At 40.5% G+C, this 23216-nt stretch overlaps 1 protein-coding gene across 14 annotated transcripts in view; it reads left to right on the plus strand.

Annotated features, from left to right (window-relative positions):
* Nucleotides 1-23216, plus strand: part of LOC148875682 (diacylglycerol kinase 5-like) — a 67754-nt gene that overhangs the window by 30185 nt on the left and 14353 nt on the right. For 2 of the 14 annotated variants that reach the window (XM_088965061.1, XM_088965062.1), the window contains exon 13: nucleotides 2417-2722. The exons of the other annotated variants lie outside the window; for them this stretch is intronic. In XM_088965061.1, coding sequence (XP_088821187.1) covers nucleotides 2417-2650 — 234 coding nt within the window. In that variant the 3' untranslated portion in view covers nucleotides 2651-2722. Of the gene's footprint in view, nucleotides 1-2416; nucleotides 2723-23216 lie in introns of those variants that run through there. 14 annotated transcript variants of the gene reach the window in all.

The following is a 23216-nucleotide window of genomic DNA, read 5'->3' on the forward strand; positions in this document are numbered from 1 at the left end:
ATGTCGAACTGTACTGCCCAGTCGACCATGCTATTATTTATATTTGAATGTAGTACAATGATGCAAGTAATTACTGGAATGCCCCTGATTAGTGATGGGACACCCAGTTAACTTAAAACATTAAACAGGCTTAGGCCCATTAACACAGGCCCAATTACATGATAACTTAAACTTAAGTATGGGCTAATAAGAACTCTTATCAGCCGAACACTCATACAAAGAGACTTCATTCTAACATTCTAACAGTTGTTAGATAGGAGGTGGGGACCACAGTAGTTATGTGAGTCCAAATTTTATTATGTTTTTTGAGTGTTATATATGCTGTTTTATGTTTTGCCGCCCTATAAGGGCATAGTTGTCTTTGTACTGTTCTATTATTTTAGTATAAATAATAAGTGAAGGGGGCGGCCAGAATTATTGCTCTCTTTTCTTTCAACTTCTCTTCTTCTCTTCTTCTCTTCTTCTCCTTCTCTCTTCCTTCTCTCTTCAAGAAACTACTTTCTTTCATATTTTTTAATTCAGCAGATTTCTACTTGTTATCATAGCATCGGCTATGGTTTCTCGAAGCATTCTCATGCAGCCCTAGATCAACTGATTGCATGAAGAAGTAAAGGGCTGATCGATCTGCTATAGATTGCCCAGTTCTTGGAGTTTTTGGTGGGATCTAGACATCAGGAAGGTGATCTACTGTTCGACATCAAAATCAGGAAGAACTGGAGTACGGGGAAGAGTCCCAGAAAAGTTGGACTCTTTGTTTTTGATCTGATCTTGGGCGCCCAGGTATTGTTAGTTTTCTTTTGATTTTCTGAAGAGGGTGGTTTGGTTTCTGAAATTTTCTAGGCCTCCCGGAGTGATCGATTCTCTTTTCTCTCTGTTGGGAGGCGTGGGGAGGAGAGAGATTTCCCTCCAACTAGGGTTTTCTTCTTCCGGAAGGGTTGGTTTCTTTGTGTGTGGTATTAAATTATTTTTTGAAGGTCTCCAATCTATTTTTTTCTTATTGTTGAATTGTTTGAAGTAAAATGGAGAGTTGGAATACTGAGATGAAATCTACCGGTACTATGGGATTGGGTGTTGGAGGTAGTAGTGATATTTTTGGGTATGAGATCATTACTACAGTAAAACTTGATGGCATAAATTATTTGGAGTGGGCACAATCAGCTAAGATGGTTATTGGTGCCTGTGGAAAATTAGGGTATCTCACTGGGGAGGAGAAGAAACCTGATACAGACTCTTTCCGATGGGTGCAAGAGAATAACATGGTAATGTCTTGGTTGTGTAATTCTAGGTTACCTCATATTGCAAAAAATTTCCTATGGGCTAATACTACCAAGGAGATTTGGGATGGAGTGACTGAAACCTACTCTTAGAAGCAAAGTGAAGCCAGAGCCTATCAGTTAAGAAATCAAGTTATAAGTATGAAACAGGGAGAAAAACCCCTTGCTGTGTATTTCTCCATGCTGAAAACCCTATGGTAGGAAATAGATCACTTAGAAACTGTGGTATGGGAAAGTGTAAATGATGCAACAATTTATCACAAACTGGTAGAGAGGAATAGGGTTTTTGAGTTCTTGGCAGGGTTGAACCCTGAATTTGACATTGCGAGGCAGCATATTCTTTCTAAGGAGGGTGTGGCACTCTCTTAGGCCTATGCTTTTGTCTCTGGAGAGGAGAATAGGAGGAAGTAATGCTAAGACAGCTTGGGATTGATCAGTCGGCTATGGTTGGTACAACAAAACCTAAGCTGAATGGAGATAGGGGGAGTAGTGAGACTAGAAGGGAAGATAAGGACTCGGTGTGTGATTATTGCAAGAAGCCTAAGCATACCAGGGACACTTGTTGGAAGCTTCATCCAAATCTTATGCTTGCTAGGATAAGAAACAAGAAGGGAAATGCAAATGTAGCCACTACAGGAGACTCTTTAGCCCCTCTCTCCCAAACTGATTGGGAATCAATTGCAGTAGTAGCAGTGAGAACAAAATTGGAGAGGTTTGGACAGCTTATGAGTAAGAAAGGTTCACCCAGCCCTAGCCTTCCAGATGGACAACAGAATGCAGGAGCCAACTACACCACTTCCTTTGCACATACAGGTAGTCCATATGCAACTGTGAATCTTGCATCCACTTCAGGTGAGGAGGGACCTCCCTGGATTATAGACTCAGGAGCATCTGAGCATATGACTAATGCCCTTACCATTTTTAGTTCCTATCAGTTGTGCTCTGGTAGAGATAGAGTCTCTACAACAGATGGTTCATATATACCTATTGCTGGGAAGGGGATAGTTAGAGTGACCAATGATATAATTCTGTCATCTGTTTTACATGTCCCTAGATTTCATACCAACCTATTGTCTGTTAGTTCTTTGACAAAAAATTTGAATTGTTCAGTGACTTTTCTTCCTGGTAATTGTGTTTTGCAGGATCTGGAGTCAAAGAAGATGATTGGGAGTGGTCGTGAGGTGAATGAAGTGTACCTTCTGGATGAGATTCCAAGACATCAGGGCCATCATGTTAGCAGTAGCAGTAGTAGTTGGTCAGAGTCAGTAAACCAGATTATGCTTTGGCACAATCGCTTGGGACATCTTTCTTTTAATTCTTTGAAATGTCTTTTCCCAAAGTTAAGAGTCTATTCAATTATCTACTTTGGAGTGTGAGAGTTGTCAGTTAGGAAAGCATTGTAGACAATCTTTTAAACCAAGTAATAAAAGAAGTACGTTTGCTTTTAATATTGTTCACACTGATGTATGGGGGCCATATCAAATCCCTTCCATGGGAGGATTCCGTTACTTTCTCTTGTTTGTGGATGATTATACACGATATTCTTGGCTATATTTGATGAAATCACGTGATGAGGTTCCTAACTTAGTACGGCAATTCCACCAGATGGTTCTCACACAATTTGGAGTGAGAACTAAGGTTTTTAGTTCAGATAATGCCAGAGAGTACTTTGAGAAGGATCTAACCACGTATCTCTTAGAACATGGTGTAGTTCATCAGAGCAGTTGTGCATATACACTGCAATAGAATGGAGTTGCTAAGAGGAAAAACAAACACATTGTGGAGGTGGCAAGGAGTCTTATGGTGCACGCTTCAGTCCCTGTGCAGTTATGGGGAGATGCAGTTTTAACAGTTGTACATGTGATTAACCGTATTCCTTCACGGACTTTGGGATTTAAGGTGCCATTTTGCCTCATTTTTCCAGATGGAGAGATATTTCATATACCTTTGAGGGTTTTTGGCTGTGTTTCTTTTGTTCACATTCTTGGCCCTCATCGCAAGAAATTTGATCCTAAGGCCAAGAAATGTGTTTTTCTTGGGTATGCTCAGAACCAAAAGGGGTATTGCTGTTATGACCTAGTGTCGATGAGCAGATTTGTCACTATGGATGTTACCTTTTTTGAATCCACATTCTTCTTCTCGAGTGGTTCTCCTCAGGGGGAGAGTTTTGGAGAGGAGAACTCACAATCTGTTCCTCTTCCTGTTTCTGTGGTGCCACCATCGGTTCAGCCAGCACCTACACCATCAGTTCAGCCACCACCTGCACCATCGGTTCAGCCAGCACCTGCACCTCTAGTTTCATTACTTGAGCCACTACGGGCAGCCTCACAGCAATATCAACGCCGACAGATGATGGTTGACTCCACACATCCTCGACCCACACCACTCTCTGTCAGTCCTTCTGAAACTCCAGATTCGGCGGATACAGTTCCAGGTATTCCTCTTGAGCCTATTATGTTTTTTGTCCCTAACACCACTGTTGCAGCTGATGCCATTGACTTTGATCTTCCCATTGCACTTCGTAAGGGGAAGAGAAAGTGTACAACCCACTGCATTTCACACCATCTTTCCTACAGTGCCTTATCACCCTCCTACTGTGCTTTTCTTTCTTCCCTGGATTCTGAGTCTATACCCAGGAATGTTACTGAGGCTCTCTCCAAACCTGAGTGGAAAACAGCCATGCAAGATGAGATTGATGCTTTGGTCAAAAACCAAACTTGGGAAATAGTTGATCTTCCCCAAGACAAGGAGACAGTTGGATGTCGATGGGTATTCACAGTGAAGTATAAGGCCGATGGCAAGATAGAGAGGTACAAGGCAAGGTTGGTAGTAAAAGGGTATACTCAGACCTATGGTGTTGATTATCTGGAAACCTTTGCACCAGTAGCTAAGATGAGTTCAGTTTGTATTCTTTATCTCTAGCAGCCACCTATTCATGGCCCTTGTTCTAGCTTGATGTAAAAAATGCTTTCCTCAATGGTGACTTACAGGAGGAGGTATATATGGACATTTTAGCAGGCTTTTATGAAAATGTTGGTAAAGGAAAAGTGTGCAGAATCAGAAAATCTCTGTATGGACTGAAACAGTCACCTAGGGCTTGGTTTGACAGGTTCAGAGGGGCACTCATTTGTTTTGTATACACACAGACACAATCTGATCACACACTCTTTGTGAAGAGGAGAGATACTTTGGTGTCAATTCTAATTGTGTATGTGGATGATATAGTGGTGACAAGAAATGATCTAGAGGAGATTGATGATCTCAAAAAATCATTGCAACAAGAATTTGAGGTCAAAGATCTTGGTGAGCTCAAATACTTCTTAAGGATTGAAGTTGCAAGATCCAAGCATGGGATCTTCATTTCACAAAGAAAGTATGTACTTGACCTACTACGAGAGACTGGGAAGCTGGGGACCAAACCAGCAGACACTCCTATTGATCTAAATCACAAAATTAATGGTGTGGATGGTGAATTGGTAAAGGATGTGGGGAGATATCAAAGAATGGTGGGCCGACTGTTGTATCTGTGTATGACACGACCAGATATTTCTTATGTTGTCAGTGTTGTGAGTCGGTACATGCATGCACCTCAGGTTCAGCACTGGGAAGCTATTGAGAGAATACTTGCATATTTGAAAAAATACCCTGGCAGAGATATTCTTTTCTCAAATCATGAGAATCTGAAGCTAGAATCCTATACAGATGCAGACTGGGCAGGATGCTTAGATGACAGGTCTACATAAGGAGTGTGCACCTTTGTAGGTGGAAACTTGATCTCCTGGAAGAGTAAGAAGCAAGCGGTGGTGGCAAGGTCAAGTGCAGAGGCTGAGTATAGATCCATGGCTCATGGTGTCTCAGAACTTCTTTGGGTTATATCTCTTTTGAGTGAGATTGGGGTGAAAGCAAAAGAACTTATGATGTTATATTGTGACAATCAGGCTGCAATCAATATTACCCACAATCCAATTCAGTATGATAGGACAAAACACATTGAAGTTGATAGACACTTTATAAGAGAAAGGGTAACAGCTGGAGAGTTGCAGCTAGCTGATGTTCTCATAAAGGGGTGGCAAGGAACAAGCTTGAACATGATCTACACAAGTTGGGAATGTGTGACATTTACTCCCAACTTGAGGGGTAGTGTTGAAGATTAATTAGTTTTATGATGTTTTTCTGAGTAGATGTTTATGTTAGTTGTTAGATAGGAGGTGGGGACCACAGTAGTTATGTGAGTCCAAATTTTATTATGTTTTTTGAGTGTTATATATGCTGTTTTATGTTTTGCCGCCCTGTAAGGGCATAGTTGTCTTTGTACTGTTCTATTATATTAGTATAAATAATAAGTGAAGGGGGCAGCCAGAATTATTTCTCTCTTTTCTTTCAACTTCTTTTCTCTTCTTCTCCTTCTCTCTTCCTTCTCTCTTCAAGAAACTACTTTCTTTCATATTTTTTAATTCAGCAGATTTCTACTACATTACCAATACCAATGATAGAGGAAGAATGATTCGTAATTTTGATATCGATGACTATTTCACCATGTAGAGTTGGAGAAATTTCAGAGATATTTTGCTGATTTCGTTAAGATATTTGGAAAATCTAAAAAATCAAGAAAGCTTTCTTGAAACATGGAATTAACTAATAAACCTTCAAAATATAATTATAAGAAATATAATTGCACATTTAAGACTCAAAACCATAGCAAAGAACAATATGAATTAGACAGGAAAAATTAAGAGACTAATAGGTATGTTTCTTTGTCTCCCTTTCAGTATTTAGCCATCTTTTCTTCTTTATATATGACAATTATTTGCCATTTTAATTTTTGTCTTTATTGTTACTATAAGTTTTGATTAGATTGAGAATACACTTTTCTAGTCATATGCATTTTTCTTTTTCTTTTGATACAGTGGCTTAGTAGGTGAATCATATTAAAGTAGTAAGACAATTATCCAATCACCAATTCCCATGCAGGTTCTTTTAGGAAAATATTTTTAAAAAATTACGATGATTTTAATGAAATATTGAAAAGTTTTTAATAATATTCTAAAATTTAAAATCTTAAATATATAGTCTACAATGAAATCTGAAATATTGCTGACATATTGGGAAAATATCAGGGATATTTGAAAAAAAAAGATTCTTGAAAGATTTGTTATCGCCGCCTAGCAAATGGGGATATTTGGAGACATATTGCTAATTATCATCAATATTGCGAACCATGAAGAAGCTGTACCATCAGCCAAGGTGATGTTCTGTGACGTATGAAGAGACAAGGATAGATACAAATTTGGAAATCCAGTCTTATGGTTTGAAGCTCCAGAGTTCATTACCCAAGGTGTAGATTGAAAACAAGAAACTAGATTGGCTATATGGCTATACTTGATTTAGCAAGGGTGGTAGTAGCACTAGAAAAAGAAGCAGCAAAGTTTCTTATACTCTTCAAGTGTGATATCTACTAATTGCTTTATTTTCCCACCTAAATTAGTTGGTGCTCGATCAACTAATGTAACATTACCAGAATGATCTTGACTGTAGCATAATTATCCCATGAGTCATGAGTTGAAAAACAGTCCTAGAAGTAGGGACTGTGCTAGAAAACAAGAAAAAACTAACAAGAGAAGATTAGAGAAGAAGAGAGAGAGAGAGAGAATTGCGGCAAGAAGGGTTAGAGGATGAGGAGTTCGAACTTAACCTCCCTCTAACGCTCTAATACTCTTTTATTAAGTTTATCTTTTAGTAATTACAAGAGAGGTCCTTAGTTGGACAAGAAATTACAAAAAAGGAACATAGAAGAGTATGGGCCTAGAATAAGGCCCATTACAGAGAAGAACATAAAGATAATATACAGTAACAGCCTATGGGCCATTCGGCTCATCTTCTCTACACTCCCCCTCAAGCTGAGCATAGATGTCAATCATGCCCAGCTTGCCAGTATCATGATGAAGCCTTGCCTTGGAAATGCCCTTGGTGAGAAAGTCTGCCAATTGTCCTTTAGAAGTAACGAATGGAAGACACACTTCTCCGGAGGAGACTCTTTCTCGAATAAAGTGTCTATCAACTTCAATATGTTTGGTTCGATCATGTTGTACCAGGTTGTGAGCAATGTTGAAGGACCTTAGCCACAACAATTCCGAGACTCCATGTGCCATGGCTCTATACTTTGCTTCTGTGGAGGATCTGGCCACAACAGATTGTTTCTTACTCCTCCAAGAGACAACATTACCAGCCACCAGACTGCAATATCCTGAAGTAGATCTTCTGTCATCCATATTTCCAGTCCAATCAGCATCAGTATAGGCTTCAAGTTTCAGATGACCATGCTTGGTAAATAGGATTCCTTTCCCTAGAGAGCCTTTCAGATAGCACAAAATCCGTTCTGCTGCTGCCATATGAGTATCTCTAGGAGCATGCATGAACTGGCTAATGCAATTGACAGCATACGCAATATCTGGTCTAGTCATGCACAGGTACAGAAGCTTCCCAAGAAGTCTCTGAAAAACCCCTTTGTCTTCCAACAAAGTTCCATCTGTAGCTGAAAGTTTGTGACTCATATCAATGGGAGTTGCAGCTGGCCTTGCACCCAGTTTTCCAGTTTCAGACAACAAATCAAGAACATATTTCCTTTTGGAAATAAAATCCCATCCTTGGATCTGGCAACTTCTATGCCAAGGAAGTATCTCAACTCCCCCAGATCCTTAATCTCAAATTCTGTACGGAGGAAAGACTTAAGAGCCAGAATGCCTGAGGCATCATCACCAGTCACTATAATGTCATCAACATACACAATGAGATACGCTGCTAGAGATCTACTTTTCTTCACAAACAGAGTATGATCTGATTGACTGTGTCTGAACATAGCCGAATTTAACAAGTGCAGCTCTAAATCTCTCAAATCAGGCTCTAGGAGATTGTTTAAGACCATAAAGAGATTTATTCAATTTACATACCTTTCCTTGGAGGAAGACACATGTAGACCTCATGTAAGTCACCATTCAGAAATGCATTCTTTACATCTAACTGATAGAGGCCAATCAAAGTGAACTGCCAGAGATAAAAGAACCCTCACAGATGTCATCTTGGCAACAGGGGCAAAACTCTCCAGGTAGTCAATCCCATATGTCTGTGTGTAGCCTTTTGCAACAAGTCTGGCCTTGTACCTCTCAATAGTTCCATCAACCCTGTATTTAATGGTAAAAACCCACTTGCACCCAACTGGATCTTTCCCTTCAGGCAAATCCACCACCTCCCAAGTACCATTTGCATGTAGAGCATCCATTTCGGTCTCCATGGCATCTCTCCATTCTGGAATCCCAAGAGCTTCTGAGACAGACCTAGGAATGGGGTTAGAAGCAACAGAAGAGAGATAGGCAAAGTATGAAGGAGAAAGCAGGTCATAAGAAAGGTGTTTAGAAATGCAGTGTGCAGTACATTTCCGCTTCCCTTTCCTAACAGCAATGGGGACATCAAGGTCTGGGAAGGCTGATTCCGAAGGAGCTGAAGCAGTACCTGTTATCTCATCTGTGATTGGGAATGTATGAGCTTCATCTGTTGTAAAGGAAACTACTTGCTCATTCCTGGATCTCTGCCTTTGATACACTTTGGGATTATGGATAGGACGAGGGGGTAAAGAAATAGGGGCACTAGGACAAGAGGTATGAAGTGATTGATCCTCCTTTGACTCATTTGGTGAGGATACAGGTTTGTCAAGAGACTCAATTGGGACAGGAAGAGGAAGAGCAAAAACTTGTGACAGACTCTCCCCCTGTGGACAATGTTCATCCTGAGAGGAACCATAAAAAGGAGAAAGTTCATCAAAGGTAACATCCATAGAGACATGTCGGGTGCCAGTTTTTGGATCAAAACAACAATAACCCTTTTGTGTGGGGGAGTAACCAAGGAAGATGCATTTGTGGGCTTTCGGTTCAAACTTATGTCTTTGCACACTTGGAATTGAACATAGCAGGTACGACCAAACACACGAAGAGGAATTGGGAAGAGATCCTTGTCTGGATGAAGAAGATAAAAGGGGGATTTAAACCTTAAAACCCTGGATGGCATACGGTTTATGAGATAGATAGCAGTAAGTATAGTATCACCCCAAAATCTTGTGGGAACATGTGAGGCAAACAAAAGGCTCCTTGCAACTTCAACAATATGTCTATTTTTTCTCTCAGCAACTCCATTTTGTTCAGGGGTTCTAACACAGGAGCTTTGATGAATAACCCCCATGTCAGAGAGATACAAGGATAAACTCTTCTCAAAATACTCTTTTGCATTGTCAGACCTGAAAACCTTAATTCTGGTATCAAATTGAGTTAAAGCAAGCTCATGAAATTACCTCACAAGTCTTGGGACTTCATTCCGGGATTTCATTAAGTATATCCAAGTGAATCTAGAGAAGTCATCAATAAACAAGATAAAATATCTGTAACCCCCCATAGAGGATAAGTGGTATGGCCTCCACACATCAGAGTGCACAATATGAGAAGGAAAAGATGATCTTTTATTGCTCACAGGGTAATTTTTTCTACAATGCTTTGACATTTGACAGGACTCACAATTGAGACTGGACACACTAACTCCCTTAAACAGTTTTGGAAACAAATGGCTTAAAGTAGAAAAAGGTAAATGACCCAACCGACAATGACTCAACATAATTTGACTAATAGACTCTGAAAAAGTAGAACCAAAAGCAACATTCTTGGGATAATCAAAGCATTGGCGAGGGGTGTCGAGCAAGTATATTCCATTCGCTTCATGGCCACTCCCAATCACCTTCTGAGACTTCAGGTCCTGAAACACAGTGAGAAGGGAAAAAGGTTATACAACAATTCAATGACTTGGTCAGGCTACTTACAGATAATAAGTTGGTATTTAATTTAGGCATATGAAGAGTGGAAGATAAGAGTAAGGAGTCTGTAGCCTTGACAGTTCCCTTGCCGGAAATAGGGGCAAGAGTACCATCAACTAAGGTGATTTTGTCACGGCCAGGAAGTAAATCATATGAAACAAACAAAGTGGAAATGTTGGTCATGTGATCAGAAGCACCTGAGTCTATGATCGAAGGGGTTTTGTGTTTACCTGAGGTGGATGCATGGTTAGCGGAAGCCCTTATACCTGAGTGAGCAAATGCAATTGTGGTTGGACTTCCAGAAGGGATGGATGATGAAGATACACCTTCAAGCTGACTGATCATCTTTCCAAACTTCTCATATTCAGCTTTCATGGCTGCCAACTGTGCACTGGTAGACTCAACCTCTGTATCTGTGCTTGTGGCTGCATGTGCATTTCCTGTCTTTCTACTATCATTCTTCTTCTAGAATCTGATAGGTACAAGATTGGGATACAATTTCCAACACTTGTCCTTTGTGTGTTTCGGCTTCTTATAATATTCACACACCACTTTCTTCCTTCCTGTGCCATTGTGAGATTCTGTAACCCCTTTGGGTTTAATTCCCATATTTGCAAAATGATCATTGATACCGACTCCTTGAACCTGCACTTGCCTCCTACTTTCTTCACTGCTGACCAAAGTATATGCTTGTGACAATGAAACATCTTCCTTGGACAAGATGTTTTGCTTTGTAATGTCATATTCAAAATTCAGTCCTGTCAAGAACTCAAAGACCCTATTCCGTTCAACCAATTTCCTGTATGTTTCTGCATCCTTAGGGGTATCCCATGTCACAGCCTCTATCAAATCAATCTTTTGCCATATAGATTTTAGGGCTGAGAAGTATGCTGCAAGTGGCTTCTCCCCCTGTCTTAGATTCTTCACATCACTTCTCAGTTTGTAAGATCTGGCAACATTCAACTTCTGGGAGTAAGTCTCTGCAACATTATCCCAGATTTTCTTTAGCCGAGTTCATCCATAGATAATGTTGACTAATCTGTGGCTGCATTGAGTTCACAAGCCACACAATCACTGTGTAGTTTTCTTGCACCCATCTCTCATAAGATGGATCATCCTCTGGAAGAGCTTTCTTGCTCCTAGAAATAATACCCTATTTTCCTTTGCTACAAATATGGATTTTCACTGATTGTGATCAAGCCAAGTAGTTGGTCCCATCAAGCTTGACTGTAGTTACAGCCAGTATAGAATCGGTTGGGGTTCCCAAAAACTGTCCATATTCAGCAGCATTCCTGTTTTCAAGGTTTGAGAAATCCATCATGCAAAGTTCGGTGGTAGTTCTTTCTTTACTGTTTCAGCCTTCAAAGGACACCCAGCAAACCTCCAATCACAAGGTATTTCAGGTTCCCAACAGCCGTTGTCCCAAAGAGAAGAAAAAAAGGGCCACAGTCCTTAAGAGACCTTTTGTCGAACACTCAGTGTGCAGTACTTAACAGCCTACTATTAACTAGAAGAAACCACTTCAATGTGTTCAGTATAGGTCCAAGAAGAGGATGGAATGAAGATGAGACTAGTATCATTTAGTTTTAGATCAGTTTCAACAGCTTCCCAGTCCAATAATCAGCCGAATAGCACTTCCAAAACAACCCAGAAATTTCTGAGTAGAATTAGTCCAGCAACAGTGGGCCGAATGGAGGTGGGCTTTAAATGCTTTAACAGTCCTCCCAAACAATAAAAAATAACCCAGCAAAGGACTGAGAAAAGACTTATAGTAAGAGAGTCTTTGGTTTGAACTATAAACCAGGCCGAACACTTGTTCTCTGAGATAATTTCGAAATCCTTTTTCTCTGATTTCAAATCAGGCCAAACAACTTGTTCTCTGATTCTTCCTGGTCATCGAACCCTTCTCCAAGTGTATAGAAACTTGGGCACCGTCCAATGACCTCCAAGAACTAGGGCGGATGACTGTAAACTTTCAGCCCTAGAACCTCCTCATGTAGTTGGCTGAACTAGAACCACATGAGGGACACGCCAAGCAATGGCCTGCTCTGATACCAAGTTGAAAAACAGTCTTAGAAGTAGGGACTGTGCTAGAAAACAAGAAAAAACTAACAAGAGAAGATTAGAGAAGATTAGAGAAGAAGAGAGAGAGAGAGAACTGCGGCAAGAAGGGTTAGAGGATGAGGAGTTCGAACTTAACCTCCCTCTAACACTCTAATACTCTTTTATTAAGTTAATCTTTCAGTAATTACAAGAGAGGTCTGTAGTTGGACAAGAAATTACAAAAAAGGAACATAGAAGAGTATGGGCCCAGAATAAGGCCCATTACAGAGAAGAACATAAAGATAATATACAGTAACAACCTATGGGCCATTCGGCCCATCTTCTCTACATCATGCAAGTCATAAGAGAACTTAATTTTATGTCCTTTACGGTCACAATATGCACCTGCTCAGGTCCACCTCCACTTATGCCACCACCCTAGCACTTCCTCCATGTATTCCACCACCTCTAGCAACAACCATAAAATCTGAGTTTATCATATGAACCATTCAAGAACTACCAGTTGTAAAGTAAGAGTTATAAATCTAGGGTTTTTAGAAGAAAGAAAGGAAAAGAAGAGAGGAGAAGAAGAAGAGATATGTGTTGGTTACTGTTCACACCCTCAAAAGTTCTTTAAATTTTGAAAAGAGAAAAATTACAAGTAAGCCCCTACTTGGGCACCCAAATACAGAGATAATACAAGAGAAGAGAAAAAGACTAAATCACCCCTGACTAAGCATTCTCGACACTCCCCCTCTAATTGAGCATATATGTCAATCATGCCTAGCTTGGCAAGGCTCTTGGCAAACTTTGGATGGTGAACACCTTTAGTGAGGCAATAAGCTAGTTGGTTTTCCAACCTAACAAAAGGAAGGCAAATTTCTCTGCTAGCAATTTGTTCTCTAATAAAGTGTCTTTCCACCTCAATATGCTTTGTACCATCATGTGGAACAGGAATATGGGCAATATTTATGGCTTCTTGATTGTCACAATATAGTCTCATTGGGATATTTACTTGGATGCCCATCTCTGTCAATAAGGTCTTCAACCAGAGTAATTCAGACACTCCATGAGCCATTGCCTTGTATTCTACTTCAACACTAGAACGAGTAACAACAGGTTGTTTCTTACTTCTCCATGAAACCACATTGCTTCCAACTAAGGCACAATAACTTGATGTAGATCTTCTATCATCAATGGAGTCTGCCTAATTAGCATCTATGTAAGCCTCAATCTTTAGAAGGCCATGATTGGAATACAACATCCCTTTATCAGGGCATCCTTTTAGATAAGCTAAAATTCTATTAACTGCTTGCAATATGAGATGTCTTGGGTTCATGCATATTATTGGCTAACCACTCCAATAGCATAGGATATGTCAGGTCTAATCAAATAGAGATACAAAAGGAGGCTCACCAATCTCTGATATATCCCCCTGTTTGGAAGAACTTCTCCTTTAGTGGAACTCAATTGGGATCAATTGGAGTTTTTACAGGCTTGCACCCCAATTTTCCAACTTCATGGAGCAAGTCAAGTACATACTTCCTTTGTGACAGAAAAATTCCCTTCTTGGATCTTGCAACTTCAATGACAAGATAGTATCAGACATCACCAAGGTCCTTAATCTCAAATTCAGAAGCAAGGAAGGACTTTAACTAAGAGATACCTGTGATATCGTCACCTGTCACAACAATGTCATCAATATACACTATCAACATTGCTACTGTACCATAAGCTATTCTAATGAATAAGGTGTGGTCAATCTGAGATTGAGAAAACTCAAATAGCATTTCTGGACTTGTCAAACCAGGCTCTTGGGGTCTACTTGAGCCCATACAAAGACTTCTTCAAGTGGCAAACTTTTCCATAATTGTTAGGAAAGCTTACCATAGGTGGTAAGTCCATATACACTTCCTTTTGCAAGTCCCTATTAAGAAAGACATTCTTTCCATCCATTTGATATAAAGGCCAAGAGTAATGGGCAGCAAGAGACATGATCACACGAATAGAGTTCATTTTAGCAACTGGAGCAAAGGTTTTAGATAATCAATGCCATAAGTTCGAGTGTGTCCTTTGGCTACAAGTCGACCTTTGTACATCTCATTTGAGCCATCTGCCTTGTGCTTAACAATGTAAACCCACTTACACCGAATAGGAATCTTTTCCTTAAGACAAGGAACAACCTCCCAAGTCTGGTTCTTTATCAGGGCCTCCATCTCTTGGTTCATAGCTTCTTTCCAGTGAGGGGACTGGATTGCCTCTATAACCCTGCGAGGGATGGAAACAGAAGAGATGGTAGAAATATAGGCACAGTCAAAAGGTGAGAGAGCATCATAAGGCACATAGTTATTAATAGGATACTTGCTACATGCCCTCTTCCCTTTTTGAATGGCAATAGGAAGATCAAGGTCAGAATTAGTAATAGGATTATTAGGAGGTTCAAGATTACCTGATTTTGGGATATCAGATTGTGATGGGCATTCAGCTTTAGAAGCCATCCTCTTACTGCGCTTGATGAAAAATTGTTGCCAGGACTGAGGCCGATACACGGGAGGAGGAGGAGAAGGAATACCATCGTTACAGGGAATAGAGGAAGGAGGAGGAATAGAGATAGGAATAGGAAGGCAGAAGGGAGTCCGATTTTCACTTGCATTTTCCCCCTGAAGAGAAGGATCATCTGCCTTGTGCTTAACAATGTAAACCCACTTACACCGAATAGGAATCTTTTCCTTAAGACAAGGAACAACCTCCCAAGTCTGGTTCTTTATCAGGGCCTCCATCTCTTGGTTCATAGCTTCTTTCCAGTGAGGGGACTGGATTGCCTCTATAACCCTGCGAGGGATGGAAACAGAAGAGATGGTAGAAATATAGGCACAGTCAAAAGGTGAGAGAGCATCATAAGGCACATAGTTATTAATAGGATACTTGCTACATGCCCTCTTCCCTTTTTGAATGGCAATAGGAAGATCAAGGTCAGAATTAGTAATAGGATTATTAGGAGGTTCAAGATTACCTGATTTTGGGATATCAGATTGTGATGGGCATTCAGCTTTAGAAGCCATCCTCTTACTGCGCTTGATGAAAAATTGTTGCCAGGACTGAGGCCGATACACGGGAGGAGGAGGAGAAGGAATACCATCGTTACAGGGAATAGAGGAAGGAGGAGGAATAGAGATAGGAATAGGAAGGCAGAAGGGAGTCCGATTTTCACTTGCATTTTCCCCCTGAAGAGAAGGATGGGATGACTAGAAAAAAGAAGAGGACTCCAAAAAGGTAACATCCTCAGAGACATTTCTCTTGCTAGAGAGCATCAAAGCACCTATAGCTTTTCTGGACTGGAGAGTAACCATAATTGATTTAGGATCAAACTTACATTGGGAAGGACTCATATCATGAACAAAACAAACACAACCAAAAGATCTTGAGGGGTAGATTAAAAGGAAGTTCATCAGGGAAGAGAAGTTGGTGAGCAGATCGAAGGTAAAGGACCCTTGACGGAAGTCTGTTAATGAGATACATGGCTGTCTCAACAGCATCACCCCAGAAACGGGTGGGAACATGAGTTTGAAATAGTGAGCAACTTCAACCACATGCTTACCCCATTTTGTTGTGGAGTATGACTACATGAATTTTGGTGAATAATGCCCCAATCTTCAAGAAATCTATGCAAATGATGTTCAAAGTATTCCTTGGCAATGTTAGATCTTATTATCTTAACTCTTTTCTCAAATCATGTCTCTACCATATTCATGAAGTTTTGAACAATCATAGGACTTCATCTTGACTTTTCTTCAAGTAGATCCATGTATGCCAATTGTAGTCATCGATGAAGAGGATTGGAGCATTTATACTCACTCATTCAAGGGATAGCATATGGGCCCCAAACATCAGTATGGATCAAATGGAAAGTGTTAGAGTGAGCTAAATAGGGGTAGTTTAGTAATCTCATGTCAGTTAAGTACTTTGCTTATGTGGCTGTTTTATTAGAGTACTCTGCCCTACACTTAAGTGAGGGCAGTTTAGTCTTTGTAAGTGTAATTAGAACCTAATAAACATTAGAGGGTCGACTGAATGGAAGACTAATCAGTTTTGACTAAACCCTCCTGTTCTCTCTTTCTCTTGTCTTCTTCCTCATCTTCTTCTTCCTTCTTCACTGGTTCGGGTTACTGTAGCTGCTCCAAAACATGGTATCAGAGCCTACTGTTGTGTTGTGGTGCTTATTCAGCTTAATTGAGGTCATTTGTACCCCTAGGTAGTCAGAGGAAATTACCACACTAGGTTTCTGATCATTGTAGCCATCTCCTATTGCCGCCATTGTACTCTTTCACAGTTGCCTCTAACCTTACTTCTCAGCTAAGTGAGCATTGCCCTTCTTCCCGGTTTTAAATGAGGATTGAGCTTCCAACACCACTCCTTAGTATGTCTTGCCTTTTTGCAATAATTACAAACAACATCCTCGGCCTTCTCGGTAATAGGGTGCTTGATGGTATTTTGCTTGGGTTGAGATGACATAAAGGTAGAGTGATCAATCACACGAAGTTGCATCATGGTGGTCCTTCGACTCTCTTCCCCTTATACAAGAGAGAAACAGAAGCAAGAGTGACAATGATGACACTAATAATATGTTGCCCGGTAAAATCAAACTCTGGATATTCAAGCCAGCCAAGAAATCAAATACTCTATTCTCCTTTATGTATTTTCAATATTGCTCACCATCTTTAGGGTCCTTCCATATGAGAGCTTTCAAGTAATCCATTTCTTCCCAGATAGATTGTAGAGAAGAGAAATACATAGCAACAGATCTCTCCCCCTGACACATACTACAAGCTTTCCTTTGAAGTTGGTTTACTCTAGTAGTATAGTTAACTTGGGAATAGGTGGCAACAACTCTATCCCAAATTTCTTTGGTCGTTGGAAGAAACATGTAGTTCCGGGAAATATGAGGTTGCATTGAGCAAATCAACCATGACATTACAAGGGAGTTATCTTGTTCCCACTTTGCAAATTTCGGGTCTTCAAGATTTGGCTTCACCTCATTTCCTATGATGAATCCCAATTTATTTCTCCTAGTGATGGTAAGTTTAGCAAATTGGGACCATTCTAAAAAGTTGGTTCCATCAAGTTTAACCGTAGTTATCATCCCACTGGAAATATATGCACTTCTCAGGAGCACACTAGAACCATCTGTACATCCTTAGATGATTCCATATTCTATCAGAAAACTTTCTCACCAACCAAAAAAGACAACCAAAGCTAAAGACCCAAGAACCTAGGTCACCACATGGTTAAGAGACAAAAGGAGGCCAAAAACCAGGTTGGTGGCAAAATAGAGGGAGAAGAAAATCTCCCAAAAATTATGCAGGGCTTAGAAAATTATGGGACTACTTCTCGTCATTCCCAAAGTGTAAAACGGCCTGAATGGTCAAGGTTTTGCAGCAGAGAACTCATTAAACATGATGTATAAGGCTTGACATCAGATCTGGAATTTTTTGCGATTTTCTCCTTGAAAAAACCACTAAAAATCATAGAAGCTTCAAACAGGGACAAGAGTCATACCAAAAATCCTATAAAACCAGGGCGAATCAAACCATGTAAGATTCATTGATTTCCGCCTACACCTATATGGAGTGCTGACTTCATCCGGCAGCGGTCTGACGTCAGTAGTTCATCTCATGGGAGACAATCAGCAGGAGAGGTATTTCCAAGTGCCTTTACCTGCTCTCTTACCAAGTTGTAAATCTAGGGTTTTTAGAAGTAATAAAAGAAAAGAAAGGAGAAGAAGAAGAGAGATGTGCCGAGTGGTGTGTGTTGGTTACTGTTAACACCCTCAAAAGTTCTTTATATTTTGAAAAGAGAAAAATCACAAGTAAGCCCCTACTTGGGCGCCCAAATACAGAGATAATACAAGAGAAGAAAAAAAGACTAAAGCACCCCTATCTAAGCATTGTCAACACTACCAATGCAAAGAAACTCAATAATCTGATTTCCAATCTCAAGAACTAATCAGCCAACCAGAGGATTGCAGCTGTTGCCCACACTAATACCACTAAACAAACACTTCGTAAGCAAACAACAAGACTGTCACCATACACAGGTTACTGTAGACTCATCACTGCAGCATAAAAAAGGCACTTCATAACACAAACAATGTTAGTGATTTCAACACAACAGCTTCGCAACAACTTAAGCACTGACTAATGCTGTCTCCCTCTCACAGTTAAGTCGCACAACAACCAACTTACTCTAATAATATGTGTTTCGACTGTTGCTACAGTAGTCCGAACAGGAAGAGGAGAAGAAGAAGAAGAAGAAGAAGAGAAGAAGAAGAAGGGTCTGTCAAAAATCTGATGGATTACCCATTCAGTCGACCCCTTAATCTATATTAGGTTCTAATCATAGTTACAAAGACAGAAATGACCTTACTTAAGTGTGGGGCAGAGTAACTCTAATAACACTGCCACATAAGCAAGTTACTTAATAAACAGAAGAAGACTAAACTACCCCTTTTCGGCACATCTTAACACTTCCCCTCAAGCTGGAGAATATATGTCATATAACCCCAGCTTGTTACATAGATAGTTCACTTTCCCTGAGCTTAGAGCTTTTGTAAACAAATCTGCCCACTGGTCATTGGAGCCCACATGTTCTGTATTTATCTCTCTGGCAAGAACCTTCTCTCTCACAAAGTGGCAATCAACCTCTATGTGCTTTGTTCTCTCATGAAAGATAGGATTGGATGAGATATGTAGTGCAGCTTGGTTGTCACAGTACAATTTCATAGGTTTATCCATGTGAAACCCAATTTCTTGTAGGAGATTCCTCAGCCACACTAATTCACAGGTAGTGTGAGCCATGGCCCTATATTCGGCTTCAGCACTGCTTCTGGCCACAACCGTCTGCTTTTTACTCTTCTATGTCACAAGATTTCCTCCCAGAAATGTGCAATAGGCTGTAGTAGATCTTCTGTCACTCACTGAGCCTGCCCAGTCTGCATCTGTATACCCAACTACTTCAAGTTTTTCTCCTGGTTTATACAATAGCCCACGGCCTGGAGCACCTTTCAAATTCCTCACAATTCTAAGGACTGCATCCCAGTGAGGTATACGAGGGTTCTGCATGAATTGGCTCACCACACTGACTGCAAAGGAGATGTCGGGTCTCGTGATAGTCAGATAGTTCAGCTTTCCCACTAGTTGTCTATACCTTCCAGGATCTTCAAATATTTCTCCTGTATCACTGCTCAACTTAACATTTGGTTCCATAGGGGTCTCAGTCGGTTTTGCACCTAACAGTCCTGTTTCTTCCAATAGATCAAGGACATATTTCCTTTGGCACAGATTCACACCTTGTTTTGACCTGGCAACCTCTATTCCCAAGAAATACTTTAATGTTCTAAGGTCCTTTGTTTGAAAATGATTTTGTAGAAATACCTTTAGTTTGCCAATCCCCAATTTATCACTACCAGTGATGATAATATCATCCACAGACCACTAATAAAATCTTCCCAGCTTCTGAGTCATAGCTGAACACTGAGTGATCAACCTGGCATTGCTTTATTCCAAAACTCTTCACCACTTCGCTGAACTTCCCAAACCAAGCATGTGGAGATTGCTTCAACCCATAAATTGCTTTCTTCAGCCTGCACACCTTACCACCCCCCCCCTGAGCAACAAACCCAGGTGGTTGCTTCATATATACCTCTTCCACTAGATCACCATGGAGGAAGGCATTCTTTATGTCAAGTTGAAGGAGAGGCCAATCATACATAACTGCCAAGGAAATTAGGACACGAACGGAACCAATTTTAGCCACCGGTGAGAATGTCTCCATATAATCCACACCATACACCTGTGAGTAACCTTTAGCAACAAGTCTGGCCTTCAGACGCTCCACACTACCATCTGGCAAGTATTTCACAGTATACACCCATTTACAGCCCACAACATGCTTCCCAGGTGGAAGAGTAGTAAGTTCCCACGTTTGAGTATGTTGAAGAGCAGAAAGTTCCTCCTCCATTGCCTGCCGCCATCCAGGTAAACTAAGAGCTTCTTGAACATTGTTAGGTAGGGAAATAGAAGAAAAAAGTGAAACAAACTGGCGATGTGATGCAGAAAGACGAGATAATGAAACAAAATTGGAAATGGGATGGAGTGCGGAACTACGTTTACCTTTCCGTAAGGCAATGGGTAGGTCAAGATCTGAAGGTTCAGCAATAGGAGCCATGAGAGGATCCGCAGATGAGGTAGAAGCAGGAGGGGCCAGTATCGTTCGACGTGTATACACTTGTCGGATCGGTGGTCGTTCAGTGGTGACCTGCACTGGATGAGGAGATGAGTCTACTCCAACAACAGCCTCTGGAACAGAATCACTGACAGGAAGAGGAAGAGGAGGTAAGGGTGAGGACAAGGGTGCTTCATGACTGGAGAAGAAGGGTACAGACTCAAAAAATGTGACATCAGGGTAGACATAGCACTTTCGGGCAATAGGATTGTAACACTTGTACCCTTTTTGAGTCCGAGAGTAGCCAAGGAAGACACATTTAATTGAGCGTGCATCTAGCTTGTCTATTCCAGGACTCAGATTATGAACAAAGCACACACAACCAAAGACACAAGGAGTTAATGGAAATGGAGATAAAGTTGGAAACAAGATGGAGAAGGGGGACCGACCATGAAGAATAAAAGAGGGCATCTGATTAATGAGAAAACATGCAGTGAGTACAACATCACTCCAAAACCGTTTAGGAACATTCATGTGGTGAAGCATAGACCGAGCAATTTCAAGAAGCTGACGATTCTTCCGTTCAGCCACCCCATTTTGTTGAGGGGTGAAAGTACACGAGGTTTGATGAATAATGCCATGTTGTTCTAAATACTGTTGAAATGAAGTAAAAAAGTATTCACGACCATTATCTGAACGGAGAACTTTGATTGGAACATCAAATTGTGTGCGTATTTCAGCATGGAATTTTTGAAAAATGGAAAATAATTCACTTCTTTCTTTCATTAAGTAAATCCATGTCATTCTTGAACAATCATCAATAAAGGAGACAAAATACTTGTATCCATTATAAGACTATTTTGATCGGACCCCAAACATCTGAGTGAACCAAAGAAAAATGACTCAACATACAACTCTCAATTCTTGGACTGAAGGACACACGACGGTGTTTACCAAACTGACATGACTCACATTGTAAAACTGACAACTGACTCAATGATGGAACCAACATCTTGAGGACCTTGAGAGATGGATGTCCCAGTCGGCATTGCCATTGTAGAGGAGTAAGGGAAGTCTGAAGTGCAATTGAAGATCCACTGTCGTCAAGGTAATACAATCCACCAGCTTCATGCCCCCCACCAATCTTCTTCCCCGTCTTGAGATCCTGAAAAACACAAGTGGAAGGAAAGAAGGTAACAGAACAGTTAAGAGCTTTGGTTATTTTACTAACAGACATAAGATTGAATGGAAACTTAGGTACGTATAAAACAAATGATAAAGGGATAGAAGCCAAGTCAAACAGCATTTGATCTCATAAGATCAATAGGAGTTATTTGAACTCACTTCAAACAACATTTGATCTGCCCAGAATAGGGGTAGTTTAGTCTTCTTCTGTACTCACTTCAAACAGCATTTGATCTCATAAGATCAATAGGAATCTACCCAGAAACACTTGCTATCATAACAATGAACTTAAACCGATCAGCAAACTGAAAAAAGCATACTTCAATTGATAGAAGCCTAGCCCTCTTTGAATTGATCCAATCAGTCACAGGATTTCAATTCTTGTTTCTTTACACCAAAGGAAAAAGTTCTATGCACAGACTTCTTAAATCCCAAAGAATAGAATCAGGTTGTTAATAGTAGCTCTGATACCATGAAAACAACCTGAAATTGATTCAAGTACAAGAGAAAATATAAAGAAACCAGAAATAATGAGAAGAGAAGAGAAGAGAAGAGAAGAGAAGAGAGAATTGGGTTCAGTCAGTAGAGAATACCTCTATCTGCTGCCCAACTTGTTTTATTATATAATAACTGGTAAAATTACAACTCTACCCCTGATTATGTAAAATAATAACTGTAGAGAAGATGGGCCGAATGGCCCATAGGCTGTTTATTCTTTCTTGTTATTTATGTTTTTCTGTAATGGGCCTTATTTTGGGCCCATCCTGTGTATATTATGTTCTTTGTAAATTCTTGCCCAACTAAGGGCCTCCTTGTAATTATTCAAATCTATCTTAATAAAATAGTGTTAGGGTGCTGAGAGAGAGTTAGGTTCGAAACTCTAATTCTCAGACCCTCATTGCTTAACTCTCAAGCTCTCCTCTCTTCAGTTTTCTTCATGGTATCAAAGCAGGCCTGAACTTCAATATTCTAGGGCTGGAAGCTTAGGCTCGTGTTGCTTGATTCTTGGAGGTCATTGGTGAAGGGATAGGAAATCCATCACATGGACGCCCAAAGAATGCGGAATAAGGGGGCGAATTTCAAAAATTTTCTCTCTCCCTTCAATTGGGAATCGAATTCCCCATTTAGAATATCATATTTTCAAGGATCATTCTTGAACCATAAACTGAACCAGATCTGAACCAAAAGGAGTAGGGAGAGATAATACCTGACACAGAGAAATAATATCTCTCAATGGAGGTGTTCACGCCCAAAGAAGGATCCAAAATCTGCTCCCACTGAAGATGGCGCAGTGCAGGGTGGAGCAGAATCAGCAGTGTTCTTCCAAAAGAACTTGATCCTTCTCAAGAAACACCTGGACGGCTTGTGAATACAACTCCCACCAATCTTTTCTCCAAAAGATTGGAATCAAGATCTAATCTTGATTTCTCCCAAGAACTGGAGATCGAACTGCTGTAGGTGGCGGCTGCAGGAAGGAGGCGGTAAGAGAGTATTTGCAGGGAGCAGAATTCTCTCTTCTGTGATTTCAGCTCTGAAGACAAGACTATCTGTTGCTTGCTTGTGATGGGATGTTGTGTCTAAAGGCTGCCGCCCCCTCTTCCTTTTCTAGACCTAAAGGGATCAGCTCCTAATCCCATTAGGAG

This window comes from Nelumbo lutea, chromosome 1, assembly GCF_056320005.1.
Source record: "Nelumbo lutea isolate HS-2025 chromosome 1, American lotus-T2T, whole genome shotgun sequence".
Lineage (NCBI taxonomy): Eukaryota > Viridiplantae > Streptophyta > Magnoliopsida > Proteales > Nelumbonaceae > Nelumbo > Nelumbo lutea.